The sequence below is a fragment of the Prunus persica genome, chromosome G1 (assembly GCF_000346465.2).
Source record: "Prunus persica cultivar Lovell chromosome G1, Prunus_persica_NCBIv2, whole genome shotgun sequence".
In the NCBI taxonomy this organism is placed as follows: domain Eukaryota; kingdom Viridiplantae; phylum Streptophyta; class Magnoliopsida; order Rosales; family Rosaceae; genus Prunus; species Prunus persica.
In genome coordinates this window covers 34,247,586-34,274,990 of record NC_034009.1, presented here as the reverse complement: position 1 = coordinate 34,274,990, position 27,405 = coordinate 34,247,586, and the positions used below count along the sequence as shown (strand labels likewise).

Sequence of the window (27,405 nt, the reverse complement as noted above, 5' to 3'; positions counted from 1 at the left end):
TTTCGGCAACCCGACCTTATAGATATAAATGAAATGTTTGTTGGGTACTGTTATTATCATAAAAGAGGCAAAATCTTTATTAGTACTTTTGTTATATTGCCATTCACTAGTATGGAAAACTCAATTTAATTCCTTCTTTTATCAATAGCGCATGCCAGGCCGACAAAACATTTTGAGCCTTGCTAGATCATGAACTCCTCCTCCCCCTCTTTTTTTTTCAAAAAGAAAAGAAATAAAACTCTCGGTTTTTTCTATTTTTTATATTATGAATTCTGATTTTATGATTAATGAGTGACAAACCATATTGTTAGTTGGAATTGTTAGTATCATTGTCACTGCTGCTCTTTTTAAGAGAAGAGTAAATAAGTAGACAAAAAAGAAATGAAGTAGACTTGCTCAAATAATCGTATATTAATTTTTGTAGCGGATTTTGTGTGTTTCTTTTTCTTCCTTTAATTAATTAATTTCGTAGGAACAGAAATAAGAACAAGGGGACTGGAGCCAAACGCGCATCAATGATGAAGGCTGATAAAGTGGGGCACTCTCTCTCTCTCAAACGAATATTGATGATGATGATCGATTTCTATCCAGCCATCCATCCATCCATCAAAGATGAAAGATCAAAGATCAAAGGTCAAGAGGTAGTCTGTAGGGTACAGCTAAAGAAGTAGAAGTAGGGTATCAAAGCTCAAAAGGCGCGAAACCCGGGGAAGCGACACAGTTGGTCAGACTGCAACACTGAGTCTGAATTGTACAGTACAAGTGCATCCATCTTTACCCACGTAAAAATACAAAGCACATGCTCCTCCCCCTCTTTTCAAATTTCATAACCATAATACTAATAATATTATTAATATTATTATATTAATAATAAAAAACAAAAAGAAAACAACCCATTCGCCCTTTGGTCAGCTGTGTGTAGGCTGTAGCTAGTTAATAATCGAACCCGAAAACAAAATAAAAATATAAAAAGAAAGAAGACGCTAACCATGGTAAATATATGGTTACCCTGAGGCTCAGCCACCCCCTTATATTTTCATGAGAGGCTGATGGATGGATGGAGGCTCTTATTTTCTCTCACTGCCTTTCGACCTCATTTCCTCCTCCTTGTCTTTTCTAGCTTATTTATTTAGATAGAAAAATGGACAAAGGGAAAAAAGGGAAATATAATTATTTCATTGGCCTTTGAGCTTTTAAAGATTATTTGGTTATTTTAATCAGTAGATAGTAGGAGGAGGTCGATTTTTATTGGGTCTAGGATATGACTCAAAGAAATTATTTTAATGGGATTTCCAGAATTTAGGTGCAGGTCAAAGATACGAGTCTAGTTGCTCTCCCCATTGAGACCTCAGAGAGAGAGAGGGAGAGGGAGAGGGGGAGGGGGAGGGAGAAGCTAAGGGTTTATTCAAGATTGGATTTTTTGGCTGTGTGGGGTTTAATTTTCTCTTGAGAATTCAGATTAAGAGAAAAGTTGTTGTCTTGGAATTATAATTATCAAAAGCTTTATTGTTATTATTTATTTGATAGAGAAAAAAAAAAAATCTATTATGGGTAAGAAGAAGCCTCAGAAAACGAAGGAGCTTTCAGTAGCTATAGCTGAAGCTCCATCAACTGGAGATGAAGGGCAGCAGCAATCACAGCCTCAGCCTCATACCCCAAGAAAGAGAGGAAGACCTCGCAAGATCATTGAGAAAACTGAAAGCACTGAAGAACAATCCACACCACAAACAGAAGAAGCTGCTGCTGCAGCTGAAGATGTTGAAGAACAGTCTAAAAAAGCAAAAGCCACTGAGGATGAAGATCAACAAGAAGAAGAACAACAAGAGCAGCCAAAGATAAAAGAAGAACCCTCATCGGCTTCTGTGAGAGGAGGTGCTAAAAAGGAAGAGGGACAAGCTAGGCAGCCTTCAAGAAGTAGAGCTAGGCGGAAAAGCAAACCCAGAAAGAGTAGCTAAATTAGTTACTTTCATGGTAAAATTTGTTGTTCTTGTTCTTCCCTCTTTCTACGTTATGTCTGCAACAGAAAAAAGTTTTGATCTTTGAGATGTTCCCTTCGTTTTGCAGCTTCTGGGTTTGATTATTATTTCACTTTCTTTCTCTTTTGCATAATTGATTGATAATACAACACGTGAGAAGAGAAAGAGGTGGACTTGGCTTTTATCATAATCATCTTCTTTTCTGTATGCAAAAAACTTTCCAAGTAGTTAAAGATTAAAAGGAGATGGATTTGATACTTTTATATTGATTAGTAGCTCATGTATTGAGATTGAGCAACTGGGTTTGTTGTGTCTTGTTTGGTTGATGAAAATATATTAGTTCAGCTTCCTATCATCAAAATTATTATTATTATTTTTCTGTCACATGTGTATATTTGAGGATTGGAGGATAATGGAAGTTTGTGTGTTATTTTACTTCTAGGTTGAAAGGGGAAAGAAAGAAAAACAATAGAAATGAAAATGAAATAAGCACCAAGGGAATAGGGGGCAATGAATGAGGAGTGAGAAAGCGTTTGGGGTTTTCTCAGAAAGAAGAAGATTGCAATCTGGAGGTGGGGAAGATCGAAACAGAAATCGTATTCTTGCTGAGTTAGCTACTGCCAGTGCCAGCTCTGAGTAATTCCCAGTGGATGCCAAGTTCCAAGTCGCTGCATCTGGCACGTGATTCTCACGTTCTAATACTAAGAAGCAAAAGGAAAACACTCCAATCCAAGCTACCAGAAAAAGCTGCTTTTATATATATATAGCTATAGCCGCCTCAGGAAGCCAATAAGTGGTTTTGATAGGGAGGACGTGGCAGTTAGGGGTTACATGGGCGCGTTAGGTGCCTTAGCTTACTGTCTCGTCCATTGAGTCTAAATGATGGACAAAGTCAAAGAAGGATGAAGCTGTGGAAGTAAAGGTCATAAGCTTACAGCAGGACGTGTTTAATTACAAAGCAGCTTCTTATTTTCCCGTGGGCAACAAAAAAAGAAGAAAAGTCCAATTTATAATATAAAGTAATTTTCTTTTATTGTTTCAGAAACTTTGTTCAAGGAAGATGAGAGAGAAGGATGGGCGTCTGTACGTGGTTTTTATTTTTTCTGGGGTGGGGTCCATGGTTCCTGCTTCCACTCGTCAACTTGTTGTGCCCACCTGAATATAAACTCAAACCAGCCACTGTTTAATTGAAGCGCGATGGGTTGTATGACACTTCCTACAAAAGCAAATTAAATTGCGCAATGTCATCGCGGGCCCTTTTTTTCCATCTATTTTTAAGTGACTTTTTTTTTTTTTGGAAAAAAAAACATATTAGGATGATAGAGCCTTAATAGGATTAAGAGTTTTGGAAAGTTCGATGGTCCGTAGACATTGCGATTTCTAATTATTGATGCATATGGAGATCTTACATCTCATCAAGGCTTGCAAGGCTTAATTAAAGTCTTTTAATAACTAAAATTATTTAAATGCATATGCCACGTCAGCCCATTTTATAGTTTTTTTTGGTCGAAAACCATTTAATGGTTTTGTAGGGTTAAATGAACAGAAATGGTAAAACAAGAAAATTGTCAATATTTTGAGATTTTAGGGATTAAGTGAGAAAATTTCAATTTTATTAGTAAAATGAGACTGAGTGCCTGTTTCAAGAGATAAAACAATAATTAAATCTAAAATTAATGGCTGTTTCAAATCGGCATCAACAGTTTAAACTAGACGGCTTTCAAACCGGCGAACGTGTGATCCGCTGAACTTACTAAAACCCCTTTTTTTCCATCTTTGTTTTTCGCGTACAAGAACATTATTATACGCACAAGAACAAGATTGAAGAGAGATGAAGACATGAGTCATTTTATAGTGAATATATCATATATGGATCATAGATGTAAACTTTCATATTAACTACATAATTCATCTAAATAATAACTTCACTTAAGTTTAATGATCATGTGACTGATACCAAAATATTTCATTTATGGGCCTTTCATTTTGTCGGGCTAATCTTTTGAAAGTTTTTTTTTTTCTTTTCAATTTTTGGGCGGTCTGTTCGATAGAAAATGAACTGAAAATTCTCATGAATGGGAATATCTACAATTGACTGTACCATGCTCGTGAAATGAATTCAATGATATGACATAATTTCCTTTGCCTTGTAGCAATCATAAATTATTAAATAAACACCCGGAGGAGACAACATGATATTAATAATGCATGAACGAGGTGGGTGATGTGTAAAGATGTGTACGATATTTTTTTTGTCAAAGACGTGTACGATATTTGGAGGGGTCGGAAGATGACAATTTTCCATTTATAGAATGACCCAGCGAACAACAATTACATAATTAGTAAAAAAAACCTCAGCAATAATAATACAGGGGCCACTGAGGCAGGATACATCGCCAAATATTACTACTAGGTTCAAAGGATAATAGAGCCAAATTGGATGCTGAGCTGACAACACGGTAGGGGCACAGGAAAAACATTTTCATCGACTCGACTGGAAGGGTGTATAGAAAAACTTAAAAGACTTCGCTGAAACATAAAGCATCACAGAGTAAAATTTTCCCAAAAACAAGCAGAGGATAACCAGAATGCAAGGAGGGTAAACTATTTCAACATTTCAACAATAACTTGTGCCTATATCAGTGTAGTCATGTTGTGCAAAACTGTTTCAAAGAAGTAAAACTACAATCAAAACTGTTTCCTAAAACTCCATACTGATCCAAACCTGGTCGTCACTGGTTTGATCTGTGATGACGCTCCTTCTTGTATCGAGACTGATACGGATCAAATCCACCTTCCTCTGCACCATAAACAGCCCATGAAGGTGTGGCAGCCATGTAATCCTTACTGTCAAAAGGTCTTCCGGAAGACACCTGAATTTTCCATAAGAACGGATGAATGAACAAATATTATCACCCAATAGGCACTCTTAAAGAGTATATAATTGTTAAGAGGCACACACCAGATCATGAAACTTTTCATAGTCTATCCATGTGAACCACTGGCCATTGATCTTGAACTTGTCAGTTTTTGCCAGGAGAACACAACATGAGTGGACATGCTCACATGCCACCTCATATTCCCCGTTACTTTTCAAAGCCAAGGCCTCTGAAAAAGCCTTAACATCAGCATGCCATGGCACATTCTCCATGGTCAACTTTGATGTAGCAGACCTGTCCATAGATCATTCTGATTATAGAACTCGACCATTTTAAATGATAAGACTACTTAGAAACCAAAGAAAAGAAAACTTACGATCCACAATATGTAACTCCTTTGATTTCAACAAAATCAGGATTTCCAATGCTAAAGATGTTATAATAAGCATCAATATCTTCTGTATTCCACCCTTTCACCAGAGTTAAGCGATAAACAGTTCGTTGCTGTTTTTCCTTAAGAGATTTCAAGGAATCCTGGCAACAAAATTCAAGCATGCACATAAGTAACACCAAAAATACTAAATCATACCAGAGGAAACTGAATGGTGCCAATAAGATTTTTTAGATACTGTTTCATTGATTGACTAGTGAAACTCATACAGAATTTAGACTCTGACAATAGGTTGGAACATATTTTTTTTGTCCAAGAACGAGCTCCATGAGAATCAAAATTCTGAACCAGTTATATTAGTAAAATATTATGTACCAAAATACCCCCGGTAAAAAAATTTGGTACTTCAGGGCATACAAGAAACTAAGAAAGGCATAAAAAATTGGGAATTCAAAGTGTCAAGTGGATCAGATACTTACAATGAATCGCTCCCAAAAATCCCCAAAAAGTGGCCTGTCAATTGCTTTCAAACTCTCTTTAGTTGCAGCATCCACACTTACATATAACTGAATGCATAGAAGAAGTCAACAAACAATTCCCAAAAAATACACAAATACTGTGATGTAAGACAATAAAACAGGGGCACACAAACCTGTGTAATGGGTTTCAGCATTTTAATCTTTTCAGGAAACTGAGCATTAGTGACTAGAAACGTAGAAATCCGTCTCCGATGCAGCTCATCTACAAGTGCATTAATCTCTGGATACATGATAGGTTCACCGACAAGTGATAAGGCACAATGCCTGGGAGAGAGACCCTCTGTTAATCGCTCCAATGTAACACCTGCAGGAGAAGATATCTCACAACAATAAACTTAGTGGATCTAGACTGTATTAAATTTCCTAAGGATTTATTAAAAGATCCAAAGTAGAAATCACAAATCTAGAACTCAAGATTTAATTAGTTCAGCAGTTGGACATCAACGACTTAAAAAGAATTACTAAGGAGAAATTCAAGGTTGATGATACCAACTATGAATCACAGTTAACTGCTTTCAGTCAATTACTGGATAGTTGATGATAGTATAACCAAATAGTTTGGGAACCCAACAAAATCACCAGTACAAAATCATGTCTGCCTAAAATTTCTTTAATTCATCACTGAGTCAGGCAGGCTTGTGGAACTCAAAACACCTAGTCCATTATCCAAGGAAGTATTTCTTCCCAAAAACACACACAAGATTTACCAGGAACTCCTTTCATTTGTTTGATCATTTTTGTGTGCAGGTCTATGGCAGAATTGACAATCTCTAATGGATCATCCATCTTCCACTGCCAACTCTTTCCAACAGGATTTGTGTGATGCCTCCAACAGAAAACACATTTGTTTGCACATGCCAAACTAGGGGTTGTCTCCATGCACCTGTTCCATTCAAAAGTTGACAAATTTAAACTGCTGGTTGAGGCGATGTGAAACACATAAAAAGACTGCCAATATAAAAGTACATGAAACTATGTAATATATAGCAATTTGAATGTATAAGCTATAAAAAGACTGGCAATTCACGCTCATTACATAAAGCTTATGTAATACAGATACAACAACAAACCTATACATTATGAAAACTGTAAGCTGGGCCTTATGTTTCACTTCATGAAAACTGATATATAATAGTTAAATAATAAGCAAAAAATCAGCACATAAGACATGTATTCACAGTCACACAGACATGCACATATGCGAAAGGATGGTGCAAAATTTGCTCAAAATCTAGAACAATTTTCAGTTACCTGTGACTTTCTATGCCATAAAATGAGTGCTTGTAGCAACCTCCTCTACCTCTAAGCTGTGACTTTGTCCATCTACAGATTTTGACACCGCTATGTGAACCTATGATTTTATACCCCTGGATTTTTATCACAAATAAAATCAAAGTCAAACATCAGGATACAAATCCTAAAAGGCAATTACACAACTGAAAATCTTCCAGAAAGAGTTTGACTAAACAAGCTTACCTGTTTTACTAAGCTTGCCCGAATCACTGGAGTGACCATCTCTTTTTGACCATTCACCGTCCCATTAGTTTTGGTCACCGTCACTGTCCTCCTTCTTGAAGGTCCTTTACCTGCAATATCCTCAAGATCAACAACCTCCGACTCCACATCATCTTCCTCCTCCTCATCCTCGTCTGACCCATCAAAACTCTCAGCTTCGCATTCAGCACCAACCCCATTACTCAAAACCCCACCATTTTCAGCCACACCACCCTTCAAAAACCTCAGCACCTTCCCACTCCAAGCCTCAAAGACCTCGTCTATATCACCACCATCCACATCACCTTCCCAAATTGAAAATATCTCAGAAGCGCCCAACGCCCTCATCCTTTTTGCTACGTCCTTTCCCACCGCATTGAACGTAGCGCCATAGGCTCGGCTTCCGACGCCGAATACCGCGAATTTGCAATTAGAAAGCAACAGTGATCCCACTCTGAAGTCCTCCGCGCTCTCAGCGAGCCAATTGGAGAAGAACTTGGCGTTCGCCGGCGGCTTCCCATCGTCCCAGGTCGAAGCGATGATTAGGACGAGGCTCTCTTTAGGGAGGTCTTCGGGCTCGTAGTGGTTGGGGTCGACGAGATCGAAAGCGAGGCCGTTGGAGGTGAGAAGATCGAGCAGACGATGAGCTAGGGCTTTGGAGGTACCCGTTTGGGAGATGAAGAAGAGCTTGCCTTTGCGAGGAGAAGAGCTAGGGTTAGGGTTTAGGGAGAGTTTGAGTTGCTTGAGGCGGCGTGATTTGTAGAAACAGTAGAAGGTGGTGGCTGAGAGGAGGGCTAGGAGAGTGAGCCGTGCTGGGACTGAGGATAGGGACATGGCGGGAAATGAAATTTCTGGTTTTGTCCTTTCAGGAAATTCACCTGAGTGTTGTGGAGGAGGCGCGAATAAGAGTCATGCGACCGTGAGAGTGATTCAATTTCAGAGCCGGGAAGAGTGAGAGAGGAAGCAGAAGAATGCGATTGGAATTTGGGTACGCAAACTTTTTCGGCCCAAAATATGATTCGAATTTTGGGGGGTCTATTTCTTCTTCTTATTCCTCGTGCTAATAACCTGTTATATGCTAACAACCTGTTATATAATTAAGGGAAATTGAAACGAAAAATAGAGGAGGACAATAAAAATTAGTCGCTAAAACTTGTTACATTCATCTTTGAGACTTACAACTATAGGCATTTTACCCACAAATTATAGTTACTAATTACAACAATAAAGAGCATAGTTTACAAACATGAAAAGGTAGAAATAACGAGTGTTATGGTGGTCATCCACATTCCCGTATATTTATAGCAGTTTAAAATTAAATGTCTTCTTTCGTATAGCTTCTCCTCTTTTTTTGACTAAAAGAAAATTATTCATTAGATTAGGATCTCATTACGGGAAACATATAAATCTGTACAGAGAAAAAACCATCACTGAAAATGGTTACAAAAACGTAAATAATGTCATCTCTTGTGATGAACTCATTCACACTCAGCCTCATCCTCTACACAAAGTGCACGAACCCATAAAATCTAACAAGTGGTGTGTATCATTGTATCAAAATTAGTGTCTGTGTTCACAATAACCACCAGTTGCAGGTTGTATATTTCGCTCGAAAAATGAAGCGTCCCGCAGTAAGCATGGCTTTGCCGCCGGCTTTCATAGTGTTATGACTTAGGCTCTGCAGTATCAGTTCAAGGCCGCCACATGGTTTTCTGTGCGCATAATATGCCCTCCTTTCCCTGAGCATAAGTCATCCGGATCTCCCAATGCAAACTCTTCAATATGCCCTCCAAGGGTTCCAGTATCTCAACTTTCTCACGTATAATTGTCCAGCCTCCAGGCCGTAACAAGCGATCCATCTCAACAACAATCGATACCGGCTGCTTACACCTACAGATAGTAGTATTCAAGATGTAACTGAAAAACTAGCTGCAGCTATCTTCCAAATTCAATTGGTTGTTATGATGGAATGTATTAGTGGCATAAGCAAGATGAAAGAACTCTAAGTGGAGAAGTTGACTCTCACCGGTTCTTAAGCCGTGAAAACAGATGATCGACATGCAAAAGGTCGTATGATCGGGGATAAGTACCAAAAGACTCACACCAGTCATGGTAGGTGCCAACAAGCCCGCGTTCAAATATGAAAGGAAGTGTATCAGGTGTATGGACAGGGACCACATTCATCACCCACACCTTTTGTTGCGAGAGGGCTGCAGCAAATCTGCATACAGAACATTACAATTTGATTCAATGACCAAGTTTGATGTACTTTTTATGGAAAAGAGAGAGAAAGACACCATTTAGTTGTTTTTCTTTACATACCCTCCATAGATGGCTTTCATGTCCATCACATTTCGAATATTTGACCAGTCAATACCCAGTCCAGTGAGATAGGATTTTTCAACAATGGCTTTCCAGTGCTTGGTGTCTGCAACCAACTTATCTTTATCACTCAACCAGTCGGGATACCTTTCGAGCCTCTTGGGCCATTCCTCTGGCCACTCTGTCCCATGCTGTTCAATAGCAGATGGAATGGCATGCAAGCAAGTCTTCACAGGAACATACCTGTTAAGGAGCACGGAAGGTTAAAGTGTTCCTTCTATATATACATACAACAATTGCTTTCCAAATCGAATAAATTGAAAAGTAGTCCTCCATGCAAAAACAATGAACGTATTAATTCCATATACCAAATTAACGAACCCACAATGAATACAGACATAATTTTAAAACCACGAAAATGAATATTGTAAAGCAAGTTTGTTTAAGCTTACCACGCTGCATCTGGGTTGTCATTTTCCTTGCATAAAGGTGGATATTTCTTCCTCCTCAACTCATATATATCATTTGAGTCCGGTTTCTGGTATATTTTGACACCCACATCGCTGACTTCGTCAGTTTTATGTGCCAAAATATTCCAACAGATAGATGCCGCCAATTTACTCATGACTGGAAAAGAAAAAAAAAATGCCGCATGTTATTCAATATCAAAGAGCCTAAGAAACCTTGTTAGACAGAAAGTGTAAATACTAGTCTCGGGTTAACTTCATATGAACGACTCTAGAAAAGTGTAAACAAATTAATTGAGGATCTGAGACTATAAAGGCTTCAAAGCTATCTTACAATACAATGCATAGATCTGCATATAACATCAGAGTAATTAGAGACAGGTCTTTCAGTCAATCCGTACAAGTGGACCATAACCTTGGAATAAAACAAGTTGCAGTTCAATAGAAATGAAAATTTCAATTTTTCAGCACAGTTGCATTCAGGGTAAAAATATATGAATACCGGCAAGCAAACAGATCTAGATGCACTAACTAAGGAAATCACTCCTCGCAAGAATAGTATAAACAGTAAGATTTTCCAAGCAAACAGTCTACTGTTCCAGCTTCAAGCATATCAAAAAAGTAAATAAATAGCAGCATAGGGCAAACCTTCTTCATCCTCAAAGCTGTCATGTTTAGTTGACAAGACAAAGTATCCACCAGGCCTTAAAATCCTATTCATTTCTAGAAGATGCTTACCCCCTGCAAATGAAAGAAAACCACACGAATGCAACTTGAAGTAGGATTCGAAAATTTAAGAAAAGATTTTAAAAAAATTGAAAGGCAGGGACAAAAAAAGGGGTAAACTCAAACCATTTGAATGCCAAGGTATGGTGCACCCTCCACAGTGAATAGCATCAAAAACACCACTAGGAAAAGGTAGCCTTCTATTTCCAAAAGGGCTAACTAAAGCAGGAAAACCACGCTCAATGGCAACTTGAGCTAGGTCAACTAGGTCATCTTTCAAGCCCAATGCCAATGCTAAGACATCCTTATCAAGGAGAGAAGCCCCAAAGGCAGAATCTGTACAACCAATATCCAGCACTACACGGATATTCTTTCCCCATTCGATGTCTGGTACCATCTATCAAATGAAATGAAATTCAAACTGCTATTTATAGTAGGACTGACACCATTAATTTACTATTAGGAGATAAAAAGCATATATATGCATATCAGTATATGTGTATGGTGGAGTTTAATTTCAATCTGTAAATAGCCGCCGCGTTCAAAAATTCTCATCTCTCACAATACTAGGATGCAAGAAAATTGTAGACATAAAGCAATTAGACTCCTTATTCTAGAAATATAAGATTTTCAAAGGTGCTATTTCATATATAAAAACACATGTCTGAAAGAGAAATTGTCTATCTACCCAAACAATCCTGTCCAATTTATATCATTTTATTTCAGGTTGGAATAAAAGAAGGATCATAAAGATTCAGCACAACTCAAATTCACGGCAACGAGGAAAGTTCACCTCTTCAATGGACTCAAGATAGTGAAGAATTCCACCCCTTAATTCAGACTGGTTTTGAGGGAAAGTAAGATATTCTCCAGACTCCATCACCCAACTATGCTCCTTGATGAATGCCGCAAGTTTTGGATGTTGCACATTCTTATACAATATCTGCAAAACATGAGAAGTTACAAAAAGAAAATATCAGAAAATATTTTTAACTCTCAATGCACTACAATAGAACAAGAGAAAAACATATCGAAACCCCAAGCATATACCTTTACTTTGCTATCAGGCCAGGGGACTGGGCTACCATAACCATCACGAGGAAGAGGTACGAGACACATTGGTTCTGTTCTCGGGCAACTCCTCTCTGTATGCCTATATTGCAGCCTTCCAGTGGTAATTTCCATGTCAATACAAGGAATGTAATTATGCTTGCTCCTTGTGCTACATAATTTCCAATGATAATGTGCTTTGGGATCAAACAATGGACCCTTAATCTTATATCTCTTCTTCCCCCTTTCTTCCGATTCACCACCGTCATCTTCCAGCTTCTCCTCAGATTCCTGATCCAGTGACACAATGAAAGCACCTTCTCCTCCTGTTTCCTCCCCATTTACTTCACCTTCATCATTCAAAGCTTCTTCCTTTCCATCCACTACTTCTCGTTCTTCATCTTCATCTTCTTTTTCCTTTTCTGAATCTTCACTCTCAGATTCCTCAGAGCCATGTTTTAGCTTCGACACCTTCTCTGGTAACTTTTTCTTACCTTTCCCTTTTTTCACATTTGCTACTTCTTTCTGGTCCTTCTTCTCAGATTTATGCTCATGGGCAGACAAAGTCACAGACCCATTGAACTTTTTCTCATCCTCACCCTTAATAGAAGATTGTGTAGCAGGAATGTTTACCCTTGTGTTCCTTGATCCAGGAGGAGCGCCTATGTTGTCAAAGCTTTCTATTCTAGTAGTCACAGAGGAGGAAGAAGAAGAAAACATAGACCAGACGAATATAAAGCAGAGGCCTAAGATGGCCACCGCAGTCATTTTTATACAGAACCCACCTGGGCGTTTTACTTGGCGGCCAAACCGAGCTACGGCCATCACTCTAACAAAACAATGAAATCTGAACCCCGAATGACAAACCCCGCCAAAATGAGATAGAATATCAAATAAGAAAGATAGCAGTATAAAAACTTACTAAAAACGGAAACTTGACAAAAATCTGGAGCAGGAGGTAAGATAGATCTATGGTGTATTTCTAAAAAAAAGAAAAGAAAAGCAAGAGAAGCTGAAACTGAAACTGAGGGAACCCAAATGGGAAAGTCACTGTCTGGATCAAAGCAGACAAAAACCACATCAAGATCACCCCTGAAAGAATTCATAATCTGAAGCACACGGATAGATTAGCTTCATTTTGTTTTTTTCTTTCAGGCGAGAAATTAAAGAAGAGCTTCACTTGGGTATATTATCCAAAACACAGAACGCAGGAAAAATTTATCCGTCACCCAGAAAACAAAAAGAAAAATGAAAAGTGAAAGAACGAGTTATCTGGGGAAATAAGCATAATCAAGTATAAAGTAATAAACTTTTGAAATTTTAAAAATCATAGATTTATGTCGGATTGACAGAATTATATTGTCTGGCCATTTCTGCTGCTAAATGTTTGGAGGCTCGAAGTCAAGAGTAGCAAGAAAGCATGTCACATGTGGAAGAACTCAGATGTATTTGCGTTTGGCAGCTAAGCTAACGCCATCAAGGGGAAGGACCAGCTTCACTAGTGTTGGGTTTCCGTCAAGTTTCGCTGTGGTGCGTTGTGCTCTAAGATTGCTTCAAAAAATAAAAATAAAAAGTCCAATTTTTTTTTGGTATTTTTAAGTTTTAGTTGCCAAATCAATTTTTACTCATAGTTGGATCTTCAATCAATCAAATTCACGGTTCCTTTGGGTTTGAGCAAGGGGTATGCTCTCGACTGTTTGTTATACTGTAGTCGTTAAAAGTTTAGCAAAATAAAGAAAAATTAACTTCTTTTAATTTTTGAAAAGTCGTTTGCTTTCCTTTTTCTTCTTGATATAACTCTCAAAAGATATTTTAAGTAGTTATCAAATTTAGAAATAAATAAATAAAACGAAAATCGTTTACATTGCCAATTAACGGTAGATTTTGGAATGCTTTGCTTTGTATTATTTAATTTATCTTCCTTTATTGGTCTCACAATCTTCCTCTAGTTTTTCTTCCTTCTTTTTTCCATTATCTTTTGCAGAAAGCAAACACGTGAACATGAAATACGATTGTCGGGAAAATGTTTTTGAAGTTTTATTATCTTTGAAAAAACATGCTTCGATTTGCACCAATTATAGGTCTCTCCTTGTAAGAGTGGGCCTCTTGGATCACGGGCTTGCTGTTAGAACCCTAATCCACTTCCCAAAATGCATAGATCAAATAAATGTTCCGCGCCTGTCATTAATTTCCCTTTTGGTAACACTTCAAGTAGAATTTACATTCAAAAAATAAAAAACAAGGAGAGAGCTGTCTTAGCCGTGGGTTTGATCAAACATGGAGTGGAGTCTCTCTTTCTACATAATTAGAGTACCATACTTGTATGTAGTCTTGGTTAATTTTACGTGAGCTTTTAACTAAAATTTGGCTTTTCTGAATCTAAATTTGACTCATACGAGGAACAAAACAATGACAAATCTCACCGATCCCTCGACATGTCACCTTCAGAACCTTGATGTGTTGGGTATGTGAGCTTGTTGGCATGGGACCGATAGTAGCCACCTTAGCAGTCTTGATGTTGAGTAGAACCTGAATCTGTAGGCACTGATGATGTTATCGTTGGAGTGGCAGATGACCCTTCTGGGAGTTCAGGTGAATTCAAGTGAAAATCCTTTTCCTGAGATGCATGCATATTGACCTTAATCCTGCATGTCCAAGAATTATTATCATCTTTCTGTCCAAGCTTTGATAGTGTTAACTTCCCAAAGTAGCAGGTATTATCAAAGGGGAATGTGTTCTTCCTTCATTTGCCAAGCAGGGAAGTTTCAGCACTTTTGCTGTCCTGCTCTCTAAGCAGAATGATGGACAAACCCAAACCATGACAGGACACCGATGATTTAACAGGAAATGCGTGGTGCTAATATGTGCAGGTGAAAATCACTTAAATCTTACCTGTTGTGGATATTGACGTACTCATCCGTTTCATCCAATATCTCTTCCTGGCATAAGGAAAAATTTACAATTTGCATCAACATATGCAACAATTATGAATACAAAAATCCAGTATCCATATAATACTTGCAACTTTAGTAAAATTCTGCAGAAACAGATTCAGATACTTATTCCTATAATATATAAATCTAACATGTTCAAACACCACCATTACCTGAAGAAGTTCTTCAATGACATCCTCCATGGTTATTACTCCTACAACCTCTTCATTGTCTGGGAAAACTGGGATAGGAGTATTCTCAATGTCCAGAATACAATGCGAACAACCTCTGTGTCGTTTCTTAAAAGCCGGAGTAGCTGGTGGGCTTTTTTTATTTTGTTGACCTCCGTCACCATTGTCCATTGCTATCTGAGCATTGTTTGAACCCACTTTTCCATCTGGTAATTTCCCAAAAACACAAATTACGTAGTTGAAATGGCAGACATAATAAGAAGCGGCAGTGATATCAGGAATACCCCTTGAGGATGTTGAGGGAAAAAAAATACAACATATGCACACACCTTTCTTCAATGAAGCCTCAGATTGGCCTCCTTGCATCTTACAGTCATCCTTAAACACAGATGTTTCACCCTCTTTGCCATTCTTTAATGCTTCCCTTCTCCCATTTAGATCCTTATATACAACAGCAATGTGGCTGTGACCCTTCTGAAATTCATTTAGAATATCATACAGAGGTATGTCTTCCGAAACCCTGTGGAACAAATGAAAAGCTCAGTCAAGAATAATCCAGCTCCGGCCCAACAAGAAATAATACACAGATGGTGAAATGAACTATCTCAGGTGTGTGAACCCCTCAAAATCAGAGGAACTCATGTCTTCTATCAGATGACAAAAGAGAAAAAGATAATGTGGTACTATCATACCGAGGAATTCTTCTTATCATCATTTTTCTCAAAGTAACTGCATCTTCTGGATCAATCATCAAGAGATTCTTAACCTGAACGTAGATGAGATTGAACTGATAAGTTTTCGCACAGCCTCACCTTTTTTTTTTCTAGGTCAGACATGAAGCGTCACTTCAGCTTTGACAGAAGTATATAATCAAGGCAAAATGACATTACCAGAACAAGTCCAATAATATTTTTGGGATTCCCAGCATAAACTGGAACTCTACTATGACCCTTTGTCATTATTGCATTCAGTGTTTCCCTGGAGAGAGAGAGAGAGAGAGAGCAAGGTTTAGAAGCATGGAAGAATGCATAAGATATGATAGAGAGAACAAACTGGAATCCACAAACCCACAAAGTAAGAGGTGCATCCAGATCAAGGGAAAATGCGCTTGATATGAGAGTCATGGCATCTTTTGCAGTCTTTTCAGTCAACTGAAGTGCCCCAGCGATGATGGTAGTTTCATCATGTGTTAAATCCCCGCCTTTCCCAGCCTAAATAATAAATCATATGCATATCCAATATTTAATCAGCGAACATGGGAAACAGGAGGACTTTCAGAGAGTTAAAACATAGGTCCGAACATAAAATTTCCTAACATATGCCACTAGACTACTAGTATAGTTCCTAAAAATATAGTGCCTAAAGTGAACTTGCTACAAGCCAGAGCTTAGTTGAGTTATATACCTCATTACCATGAAAATCCACAAAAGTCTTTAGCTCTGCTCTCCTTAAAAGGGCGGCATGCCCCTTACCTAACATCCAATCCAGAACCTGCTGACAGAACATATTTAGAATAGAGAAAGTAACATGATAGGCTAGCATATATTCAGCTAAGCTGCATAACACAACTTGGCATACTTAAGAGTCGTGGTAATCATTACGTGAGTTCACATATTAAGATCACCTTACTAATTGGATAAGAAATTGGGAGGAAAATAATAAGAAGAACACGCACGAACGGGGCCATTGTTGCCCCAACAGTCAATCCATGGCGAGTACAGACTGCTTGTGGCAATATCTGAAGTAATGTGAACAAAGAAATAGAAGTGAATATCTTTTGTATGTATATACCTTCTCAAATTAATAATAAGCTATTATAACAACCCACCTCCCCAAACACGAGGATGAGAGTGACTGATATCACAATGGCTGCCCAAGGGGGCACAAGACTGTCTAAGAATACAGGAAGAGCCTAATATCAGAAGAACCGTTAATTGATTAGTAAGAAAACAGAACTGAATGCCAATATAAGGACACAAAATCACGTAGTTACCTCCATCGCCAAGGCGTTGCCAATTAAAAGTGTACAAAGTAGCAGATGCTGATTCTTTACCACTGGATAAATCTTAGCTGCCAAAATCAGACTAGTTTTAGACCTCTAAACATAAACTAGTTTTTGCAGATTCATAGAGTCATCTATTGGGGTTTGACTTGGTCTACAATCAACTCAGTCATCTAGTACTTTTGCCTAGTGTCCGACATCTTGAAAAACCAATTATATCATTTTCAATCCACAAACCGCTCTTAAAGCCAGGCAAAACTACTGAACAAGCTACATCTGTTACTTGATCATTTACACCTTCCAACTAAAACCTCCACAGAACCACAATAAGCCCAACTGAGCTAATTGCAGCGAATATTAACACCACCTATCCTTTGAATGGATTCTATAGAGAAATAGTCGTCATCACCGATTAGCTCAGAACCCAGATGATCATAGAAGGCCCAAAGTAACAAGTATTAAATTGCGAAATTCTATGAGTTACTTCGTCTTAAAACTTGATAGATGAGCTCGAAAAGGCAAGCAAAAAACAATAAAGTAAAAAAACAATGAAATTAAGAGTGAGTATGAGTTTACCGGCGTGCTTGCGATCCTGAGGACGACCGGACTTCATGAGGACCTCGAGGTCGACGAGGCCGAGAGACATGAGGCCCAGCGTCAGCCCAGCCATCATTCCGGCAAAGCACACCAGCCCTATGATGATAAGCACATACAGCCAGAACTTGGTCCCACAACAGATCACCTCCGCAGCCATCTCTGTCGCTTGCTCGTCGGGTTGCTGGAGACTGTAGACGGAAGACTGAAATTTGTAGCGGTGCGTGTGGTTTTGTCTCCCTTAGGACCGTATGATTGTCTTGGATAACTTTTTTGCCGGTTCCATTCCCTCGATTTTATCACGACCCATTTTGACCACATTTCTTTTTTCTTACCGGCGCGCTAGTTGAGAATGAAAAAGTCTTGCTGCTCTGTGACCCACTTGGCCCTGTCATCTGTGATTTTACACGATACGCTTACGTGACGTCTGCATTGAGCGATGATAATTTAATTCGGGAATAGGAATAACCTCGTCAGCCGTGGATTCGAATATGTTAGGTGTATTTGCAGATAATATTACACTATTGGTTTTATTTTTTATTTTTTTAATTAAGAAAATATAATATGAATAGTTATCTATTTATCTATATATATAAAGCAAAATGCAGAGAATGGTGAAACATTCAAAATACTAGAAAATGCCCTTGGTTAATGTAAACATTAAGAATTAAAATTATTAATTAAATGAGGATAATATGGTAAGTTCACAATTTTTCATATTAAAAAAAATTAAAATTAAAAGAAAATTCAGATAATGGATCCTATCTTTATGGAACATAACTATTTATTATCTTTTTTTATTCTAAAATAAATTTAAATTTTTTTAAAAAAAGCCTCTCGCAGGCGCAGAAGCGCGTGCAGAGAGGCTAGTATATATAAAGTAAAAGGCAGAAAATGGTGAAACATTCAAAATACCAGAAAATGCCCTTTGTTAATTCAAACATTAAGAATTGAAATTATTAATTAAATGAGGATAATATGGTAAATTCATATTTTTTAATATTAAAAAAATTAAAATTAAAAACAAAATAAGATAATAGGTCCTACTTTTATGGAACATAACTACCCTGTTATCTTTTATTAATTCTAAAAATAAAATAAAAAAGAAAAAGAAAACCAATTGGCACATGCGTGAGCATGTGTCAAGGGGCTAGTATTTTATAAAACTATAACTTATTATATAATTTTATTTTAATTTTTAATTTTTTTAATATGAAAAAATATGAATTTACCATATTATCCTCATTTAATTAATAATTTTAATTTTTAATGTTTGAATTAACTAAAGGCATTTTCTGGTATTTTGAATGTTTCACAATTCTCTATCTTTTACTTTATGGGAACTGATTTTCCCACTCCCCTTTTCTCCACTCGCACTCCCTTCTGCTTTTTAATACTTTTTAATCAATTTTGTTATTTCTCTTTCCTATTCTATCCTTACTCTATATTAATTTCTTTTTAACTTCATTTTTATATTATTTCTTTTTCTTTATACTTAATTTTCCAACTTACACCCCATTTTCAGTACTAAAAGGAAAAAATAAATAAAAATTTCTTACTCGATTAAAGGAAAAAAAATTACTAAAAATGGAGTGCAAGTTGGAAAATTAAGTATAAAGAAAAAGAACTAATATAAAAGTAAAGTAAAAAAAAATTAATGTAAGATAAGGATAGAATAGAAAAGAGAAAAAATAAAAATGATTAAAAAGTATTAAAAAGCAAAAAAAAAAATGTAAATGGAGAAAATGGGAGGGGAGAGTAAGGAAATCATATCTCTACTTTATATATATGGCAAACTACAGTAAACTCCCTAACCTATAGGGTCATTTATGAATTCATACTCGATTTTGGAGGCATTTACGAGTGCATACTCAACATCACGAAAAACCTACAATTTGCCCCTTCTGTTAGCGAGATCGTCAGAAAATCCGTTATCTGTCTATGTGGCATTTACGGGACCTATTTTTTAATTGACGTGGACTTACAGGTGGACAAATAAATAATAATAAAATATTTTAACGTTTAAATTATTTAAAAAAATCTATCTCTCTCTCTCTCTCTATCTCTCTCTCTCTCTCCCTCTCTCTCTCTCTCTCTCTCTCTCTTCTCCACACCCTCCTCTGTCTGATCTACCCTTACCACCAAAGCTGCATCTTGACCATCCACGTCAGAGAAGTAACAGTCGTCGAGGAAGTTGACCACAGATTTGACGACGAGGACTGAGTTGGCGGTCGAGTTCGCTGAGTCGTAGAAGGGCATCACGAGTCCCAGTCTTGACGACGAGGGAGAAAGGGTTGGACATGTCATTCGATGGATAACCGACCCGGATGAAGGGTCTGGATACGAAGAAGGTGCCGAGAAATCCCATCAGATTTGGGATAACCGACTTGAAAAATTCCACTAGACTTGGGAAATTGCATGAATCTTATTCTTAACAATAACCGCCTAACTGATGAGATCCCATTTGAACTGTTCAGATGCAGTAATCTCGAATGGATATCACTCATAAGCAAAAAATTAAGTGGCGAAATCCCGAAAGAATTTGGCCTTTGGACAGGACTGGCTATTCTGCAACTTGGGAACAATAGCTTGGGTGTAGATACCAGGAGAAATGGCCAATTGCAGCAGCTTGGTTTGGTTGGATTTGAACAGCAACAGTCTCACTGGAGAGATCCCACCTCGACTTGGGAGGCAGCTTGGGGCCAAATCCCTGAGCGGAATTCTCTGTAGCAATACTTTGGTGTTTGTATGGAATATTGGGAATTCTTGTTAAAGAGTAGGAGATTTATTAGAGTTTGCCGGAATCTAACCTGAAATGAGGTGAAGATTTGGGTTTGGGGGTGGGCGACGGGAGAGGGGTGGCTGAGAGGTTGGGTTAAGTCGAGACAAAGAGAGGGTTAGGTAGGAGAAGATAGAGGAGTTAAAAAAAAAAAAATTTAATTTTTAAAATTTTTAAATATGATTATAAAATTATTTTTAACATGTAAATAATTTTTTTAATTAAATTTTGGTCCACATGGAAGTCCATGTCATAAAAAAAAAGTCTCACTTTTGACACGTCAACATTTAACAGACTCATTAACAGTTTGACTAATAGAGGAGGTAAATTGTAAATTTTCTATGACGTTAAGTATGTACTGATAAATGTCCCCAAAATCGAGTATAAACTCACGAATAACCCAATAAATTGGGATGTTTACTGTAGTTTGTATATATATATATATATATATATATATAGATTATTAACTTGTTTGTCTACTGCAGGCTGCTAACAAACGGTCCTCTCTATGCCACGACTGCCTCCCATTTCCGGCCATTTCTGCTTATACGCGCCAATGCTTCGCTGGCTGTGGACCCAGCCATTTGTAACTCTACTCATCCTGGCCCTAACAAAACACAAAATAGAACCAGAAAGCAAATCAAAATAATATTTTTTTCTGGTTATGTTGTCCTAACCACTTTTATCCCAAATTCTATTAAAAATACTAAAAACTCTATCTTAAAAAAAGGGAGCCAAACCTACATTTCTTTTATTTTCTTTTTTCCGCTGATGTTCTCTATTTTGTTAAAACAAGTTTGAGACCTCTGAGTTTGAGCATTTCACTGTTACAGTTGGATTTACCCCACTGTGAAACAGGTTCGCGGCGCTCTCATGTAATATGGCTCTCAATTTCACTGTATGGTCCCGAAGCAGCTCGCTAATAAAATAACTTTAATTAAAATAAAAATTACATAAAATTCTAAAATAACGAAATTTAAATTTTTATCTTTTGAATTTTGACAATTAAATATTTCAGTGTTTGGATTTATTTATGTCAAATTTTATAAATAATATAATTTTATGGTACTTTGAAAATTGTAAAATGACACCTATTTTGATGGAAATTAAACTAGAAAATTTGAAGCTCCAATTTCCCCGATTTTTTCTACACGTCATTTAATAAATTCCGCACTTAAGTTGCCAAACAAGGAAATTGACAATTTCTCATCTTAAATTTCCGACTTTTAGCTAAATTCTGAATTATTTTCCCTCATCCAAATGGAGGGTCATGGTTTTTTATTAATAAGTTCATCTAACATAACATATTATACAAAAATCCTTAGAGTCTATTTGAAGAGAAACCCAGAACTAGCCACTTGTTGTCATTGTCATTTTTTAGTTTTGAGTTTTTTTCCCCAAATAAGTTCTATATTAGTTTTTTTATTTATAACATGTCATGTTAAAACGGGCTTATTTCCAAGAACCTAGAGAACTTATTTCCAAGAACCTAGAGAAATTAACCAGCACGGCTGAAGATCTTTTGTGTGGTGCAAATTTGCAAATTGCGGGGATTTGTTTGGAACCGCGAACAGCCTCACGCCAATTTGTTGCAACGCAATGTAAAAGTTGTACCACCAAAAGCTCCAAAGATGATGCCTTCTTGTCGTATGCAAAAAAACCAAACAAACGAGTACTTGTTATATGAGCACGTACTGGGGCTTCCTTTATTAGCCATCTGATATTAGTTTTCTGGGAGCCACTCGCATTAGATAATGTCTTTTTCTGTGGAGCTCTTCCTCGTCAGTCGTCAATTATCAATAAAAAGTACTAAGCCTGCTAGTAATAAGCCTATACAGCAAAACAAACGGAAGGCACGTGAATTGTGGTAGTCGTGGACTACATTGCTACCTCCCTTTTTCATCCAGGATGCGACTTATAACCCATTCTCCTCAAACCCTTGGATTTTGTGTGTGGCTCTCTTTTCTTATCCCTTATATCACCTGCAACCTTTGATCCCTACACATAGCATGCCATATGTTCTTCATTCCTTTCTATTGGTTTCTCAGTTTCCCTGCACTCTAAAGACCTTTCCTTGCAATCTAAAGACCATGTCAAGTCAAGAAAATGGCTCACCTGAACACCCAACATGGCCGGAGTTCAAGCTTCCTGACTTGTTGTCTACGGACACTGTTCGACAAGTCCATGCAACAATTGAGAATGAATGGGATCCCCTTCAGCGGTCTGCATGCCAAACTGCAGCTGGTAGAGCCTTGTGGAAGCATGTGATTCATGACCCCCTGGCAGACATACTTGCTGGAGAGACGTATCTAAAAAATCTTCACGAGAAGATAAAGAAAGACTGTGTCAACAAAGCACGAGAAATCTCTGGAGTCATTCTTGCAGTTCGAACCCTCTGGTTTGATTCAAAACTTGAAGCAGCACTTCATTCCTTCAATGACAGAGAAGCACAAGTAGTTCTTCTTGGGGCAGGTTGGTAACTACTCTACCACAATTTTTTTTTTTGTTAACAGCATTTATTGAACCAATGCGGCATGCATCAAGTTGAACTTCGTGCCTACAATGCATGATGTTGGGGCATTTTTTGCTGTAAAGTAGATTTCAAAGCATATGAGTTCTGGGTACTAGATAATCCCAACACTGGATTCGTTGTTTATTTACATTGCTTTATCACAATCTACTGGGAGAATCCTTGTAGAGCTGTGACCATTTCTAGCAAAACTGATCCCCTTATGCAGGTCAGGAATTATTGGTCATTTATGTGTGCTAGCTTTAGGAAACCAGGACAAATTTTTGCACCATGCCCCATCGAGATACTAATTGTAGTGAATATTGAATTATTAATAGCATGTATATGGAATGTAAATTTCCCAAATCTCACGTGTATAGAAAGTAAAAATTCAGCCTAAAATGAAATATGCACTTCTTTTTGTAGGAATGGATGCAAGGGCTTACCGATTGAGTTGCTTGAAGGAAAGCAATGTGTTCGAAGTTGATTTTCCTGAAGTCCTGCAAATTAAAGCCACTCTTCTGCAAGCAGCGATGGATTCTACAAACAATCACCAGTATCTAACGATGACAGCAAAATCCATAACCAGAGTGGCGGCTGATATCAGAGGCAATGACTGGCTCGAAAAACTTCAAATATCAGGGTTTGTGCCAGAGAGAAACACAGTGTGGGTTCTGGAAGGCATCCTCTACTACTTATCCCACTCTGAGGCCACACAAGTACTTGAAATCATAGCAGACAAGTGCTCGCTTACTAACACAGTGCTCTTAGCAGATTTTATGAATAAACCATCAACCAGTCTCTCCAGTTCCATCTTCCATTTCTACAGCGATTGGCCTGATCATCTCCTGCCATCTCTTGGCTTTTCTTACGTTAAACTTTCACAAATTGGTGATCCAGATGCTCATTTTGGGCTCATGCACGATCCCTTAAATCTGTTCAACAAGCTCCGCAGCTTGCCTAGGTCAGTATATACCCACCCAGATGATGGAACACCATGTTGTCGCTTGTATTTGGTTGAGGCTTCTGGTTCACCAAAGCAAACTATTCCATCGATGGCCAGCTGATGTTCACTAAATATCTCCAACTAGCTGCGCAGCTTGTCTAGGTCAGTACAAACACAGCCAGATGATGGAACACTTCGCTGCCAGTTGGTGTAGCAACATCTCATTACCTATTAGACCACTCCACAGGGACCAACAGGTCATTTATAATTTGATACCACAAGTGTCAACTCAAAATTAAAGCAGCATAGGAGTAGGCATCAATATTTGTGGTACTGTCAAAGGAAAATATATTCCATTGGAATGAGAACTCAAATGAATTTGAGATGTCTGACAATTTCATTAGCAAACAAATATATACATATTCAGTTGTTCAATTATGTTAGGCAAATTATCAACAGTGCTCACCGACAATTGGTAACCTTCAGTATGCAAAGTACACAAATTTATAAGTGTGCATTTTGCTTCATTTCAAGCCAGACAGTTTGTGGATTGGTTTTCACCATTAGATTGAACTGAATGACTAGAATGACTTAAGATGTGACGAAATGTACATTTCTACAGAGCTACTTGCATCCCATTCTGATAACAACGACCAGAATGATATTTCTACAATGAGAAACTGAGACTGCAAAACGAAGACTTCGCAACAAAACTAGCATTTACTTTCTTTTTTCTCTTTTTTTTGGTTGGAGCAGAACTAGCATTTACTTACTTCAATAACGATACTAAATTATAAGGATCTATCTTATAGGAAAAAGAACGCACCAAAATAAGGTCAAAGAACATGACAGAGGAAAAATCAAGACACCGAACAGAAAGAGCAAAGAGAGATTTCTGAATCTGGAATAAACATGCGTCTGCAGAATTTCAAACATGACATCCACAAGATAGTTTTGTTCTGCAAGGAAAACAAAATACATATTGGTCAAGCTTCAAGGCAGTCCTTAATTCCCTGCTCAAATTTGTCTAGGGATGATATGGTATCCATGAGAGAATCTGCAACCTTCTTTCTGCAGCCCAACAAAAAAATTAGTCTGATAGAAAAATGAATGGTTACTACTACAACTTGGTGCCTATTAACCCAAACAGGTTACTCACAAAATTTCATCTAAGGGTAAAGAGCGAGACAAAGCTGAAAGTAAATAAACTTCTACATGCAATTCCTATAGCGTGTTTTCAAGAGAATTCTCCCTTGCCCATGTTTATCTTGACAAAAGAGACATACCTTTCAGAGGCAAATTGAACGTCAGTCTCATTTACCAGAACATTAAGAGAAGTGAATGATCTGCAATACAATAAGCAATGGAAAACAGAAACAAAAATGAAAATGTTAGAAATAATACAACAATTCTATAGAGAAACAGTAAATTTGATAACCAGGGTATAATATTTGATGAAATGAAGAATGGTTTATCCAATAATCTTTTTGCCAGAGAAAAAAAAAACCAGGGTATGGACAACCAAACATATATGCACACAAAAAAAAAAAAACATGTCTTTTTTTAGTAATCCTGACCATGAAAATATGTCAGACATAAAATGTACACCAGCCTGGAGAATACAGGAAAGGAACACTGGCTTGGCTACCTTATAAGATCATTTAGCATGGATTCAGCTTCCAATTTTACAGGATCCTTATCACCAAGCAACGACGCCGCATTCTTTACAACCAGACGGAATGTGCAAACCTGTGAAATAAATGAATTTGGACAATAAAGTTATAGCTAATATGAGGTCAATTAGCAAAAGTTCAACAGCTCCATTATCCTACAACAAGATGCTTTCAATGTCATGCAAAATAGTCTTAAAAATTCCTTCAAATTAGCATCATATGCTGCTTAGCAATGTTTGACAAATCGCTAGGCAGCCGGCAGGGGCCTAGCGCCTAGAGGAGTAATCAGGGCCTAGGCGGGCGCCTAGGCTTTTCTTTTAAAAAAATTTATTTTGTACTACAAATTATAAATTTATACCAAAATCATGCAAAATAAAAGGATATATAGATTATAAAGTACCATAATTGATATAAAACATAGGGAAAAAGTTAAGCATAAAGCAAATAATAGTACTACAAAGAAAAATACTTGAAATGAGAGGCAGCGTGAGGTAGGTTTTCTTTAAAGTCAGGAAAAAAAATTTCTAAAAAATATAGGACCCGCCGCCTAGGCCAATTTTTCGAACACGTCCTTAGAAGCCTCACCATGAGTACAGTTTTTATCGTAACAAGCTAAACAGTTTACCGTATGCACTAATTAGAAATTAAGAGCGGCGTAATCACTCAGATTAAATAAAAGACAATGAGAAGGGTGCGAAATGCCGAACCTCAACCCCTGTATTGGCTTGAAATGCAACAAATGAATTCCTGTCGTCTGGAACGCAATCCCGAGCAGCAGATTTAAATAGTCTCTGAACCTCCTCTATTTCTTCATTTGTACTATTAGAATCGGTAGCCGCTGTAAAAACAACCAAATTAACACCAGTGAGGGATATATGAAAAAATACACTATTTGTGTATAGATTTATATATATTGATTGTGAGAGAGACTGAGTATTCGATGAGCAGTGAGGAGGCTCTCTCTAGAGGCGTCAATTGGGGCCAAGAGGAACCTGGAGGCCTTCTTCTTCTGTTCTCGGAGCCAATCCTTTGGTCCTGCTGCGCAAAGATGGACAAATTAGGGTTTCGACAGCAAATTACTAGAAAAGTAAATGAAGAAATCAAAATGATGCGTGCTAACAAATGCCGAAGGAGAGTCCGAATGCCGGGTCGGGTCGCGAAAGAGAAGGAATTAGAGCGATGAAGGAGAGCAAAGCAACGTCTCTGCGACTGCGTAAGAAGTTTGAAATTTCATGGTTGGAGGAGAAGTTGTGATTTGAAATTGGGGGTTTTGGTTTTGGAGGGAACGATGAAATGGCAGTTACAGTGGATGATGAGGAGCTTGAGATAAGGCGGTGCCCAGCAAGTGCCATAGTTCTCGCGTTTCGGTTTCTTACTTTTGTGACGACGTATGGCGAGGGTGAGTCAGCGCGCTATACAACTAGACGTTTTGCACTTCTGACGTGGCGGGATACTATTAGCCAGAACAAATTAATTAAAAATAATCCACTTTATTTGTATTGTAAATGGGCTTCAAGGGGAGTTTTAAGTTTACTGGGCTAGAAACATTTAGGCTTAGTTGGTCTTGGGCTTTTCGTCCCCTATGTAAATTTTATAAATAAATACAAAAAATGTTTTTTCAGCTCAATTATTCTCACTAGCCTTTTTGCAAGCGTTTCCGTGCCTGCTTAGGAGAGGTTTTTTTTATAAAAAAAAAATAATTTTATTTTAGAATTAAAACAGATAATAGGTAGTTGTGTTCCATAAACATAGTATCCATTATATGATTTTTCTTTTAATTTTACTTTTTTTAAATATGAAAAGTTTCAATTTATCATATTATCCTCATTTAATTAATAATTTCAATTCTTAATGTTTGCATTAACCAATGGCATTTTTTGGTATTTTGAATGTTTTACTATTCTTTGCCTTTTGCTATATATATACTAGCCTTA

General features: G+C 37.5%; 6 protein-coding genes and 1 long non-coding RNA gene across 7 annotated transcripts; 2 read left to right on the top strand and 5 right to left on the bottom strand.

Moving 5' to 3' along the window:
* LOC18791843 (neuromodulin) lies at positions 1,036-2,333 on the top strand. The gene has a single exon (XM_020555108.1). The coding sequence runs from the start codon at positions 1,548-1,550 to the stop codon at positions 1,953-1,955; it is 408 nt and encodes a 135-aa protein (XP_020410697.1). The 5' UTR covers positions 1,036-1,547; the 3' UTR covers positions 1,956-2,333.
* On the bottom strand, positions 4,250-8,349 carry LOC18792105 (S-adenosyl-L-methionine-dependent tRNA 4-demethylwyosine synthase). The gene is made up of 9 exons (XM_020555018.1): positions 7,262-8,349; positions 7,037-7,152; positions 6,493-6,668; positions 5,899-6,089; positions 5,726-5,812; positions 5,232-5,389; positions 4,939-5,149; positions 4,702-4,849; positions 4,250-4,505 (listed from the first exon to the last, which is right to left on the bottom strand). Exons 1-8 carry the CDS (start codon positions 8,111-8,113, stop codon positions 4,709-4,711), a joined length of 1,932 nt encoding a protein of 643 aa, XP_020410607.1. The 5' UTR covers positions 8,114-8,349; the 3' UTR covers positions 4,250-4,505; positions 4,702-4,708.
* Positions 8,626-13,901, bottom strand: LOC109946622 (probable methyltransferase PMT28). The gene is made up of 8 exons (XM_020555017.1): positions 11,845-13,901; positions 11,588-11,737; positions 10,921-11,191; positions 10,717-10,809; positions 10,054-10,228; positions 9,602-9,844; positions 9,306-9,500; positions 8,626-9,169 (listed from the first exon to the last, which is right to left on the bottom strand). The coding sequence occupies exons 1-8, from the start codon at positions 12,667-12,669 to the stop codon at positions 8,971-8,973; spliced, it is 2,151 nt and encodes a 716-aa protein (XP_020410606.1). The 5' UTR covers positions 12,670-13,901; the 3' UTR covers positions 8,626-8,970.
* Positions 14,004-17,886, bottom strand: LOC18789794 (DUF21 domain-containing protein At1g47330). Its single transcript, XM_020555019.1, has 12 exons — positions 17,547-17,886; positions 16,962-17,038; positions 16,797-16,880; positions 16,593-16,706; positions 16,373-16,459; positions 16,040-16,179; positions 15,859-15,946; positions 15,661-15,734; positions 15,298-15,488; positions 14,951-15,174; positions 14,737-14,783; positions 14,004-14,489 (listed from the first exon to the last, which is right to left on the bottom strand). Exons 1-12 carry the CDS (start codon positions 17,722-17,724, stop codon positions 14,348-14,350), a joined length of 1,446 nt encoding a protein of 481 aa, XP_020410608.1. The 5' UTR covers positions 17,725-17,886; the 3' UTR covers positions 14,004-14,347.
* Positions 21,575-22,550, bottom strand: LOC109946544. The gene is made up of 2 exons (XR_002269674.1): positions 22,459-22,550; positions 21,575-22,341 (listed from the first exon to the last, which is right to left on the bottom strand). It is a non-coding gene; the product is annotated as an uncharacterized LOC109946544 (long non-coding RNA).
* Positions 22,253-24,233, top strand: LOC18790258 (putative S-adenosyl-L-methionine-dependent methyltransferase Mjls_1072). Its single transcript, XM_007223290.2, has 2 exons — positions 22,253-22,815; positions 23,279-24,233. Exons 1-2 carry the CDS (start codon positions 22,353-22,355, stop codon positions 23,917-23,919), a joined length of 1,104 nt encoding a protein of 367 aa, XP_007223352.1. The 5' UTR covers positions 22,253-22,352; the 3' UTR covers positions 23,920-24,233.
* Positions 24,674-26,855, bottom strand: LOC18789292. Its single transcript, XM_007223783.2, has 6 exons — positions 26,592-26,855; positions 26,402-26,509; positions 26,179-26,309; positions 25,447-25,547; positions 25,085-25,144; positions 24,674-24,869 (listed from the first exon to the last, which is right to left on the bottom strand). Exons 1-6 carry the CDS (start codon positions 26,821-26,823, stop codon positions 24,785-24,787), a joined length of 717 nt encoding a protein of 238 aa, XP_007223845.1. The 5' UTR covers positions 26,824-26,855; the 3' UTR covers positions 24,674-24,784.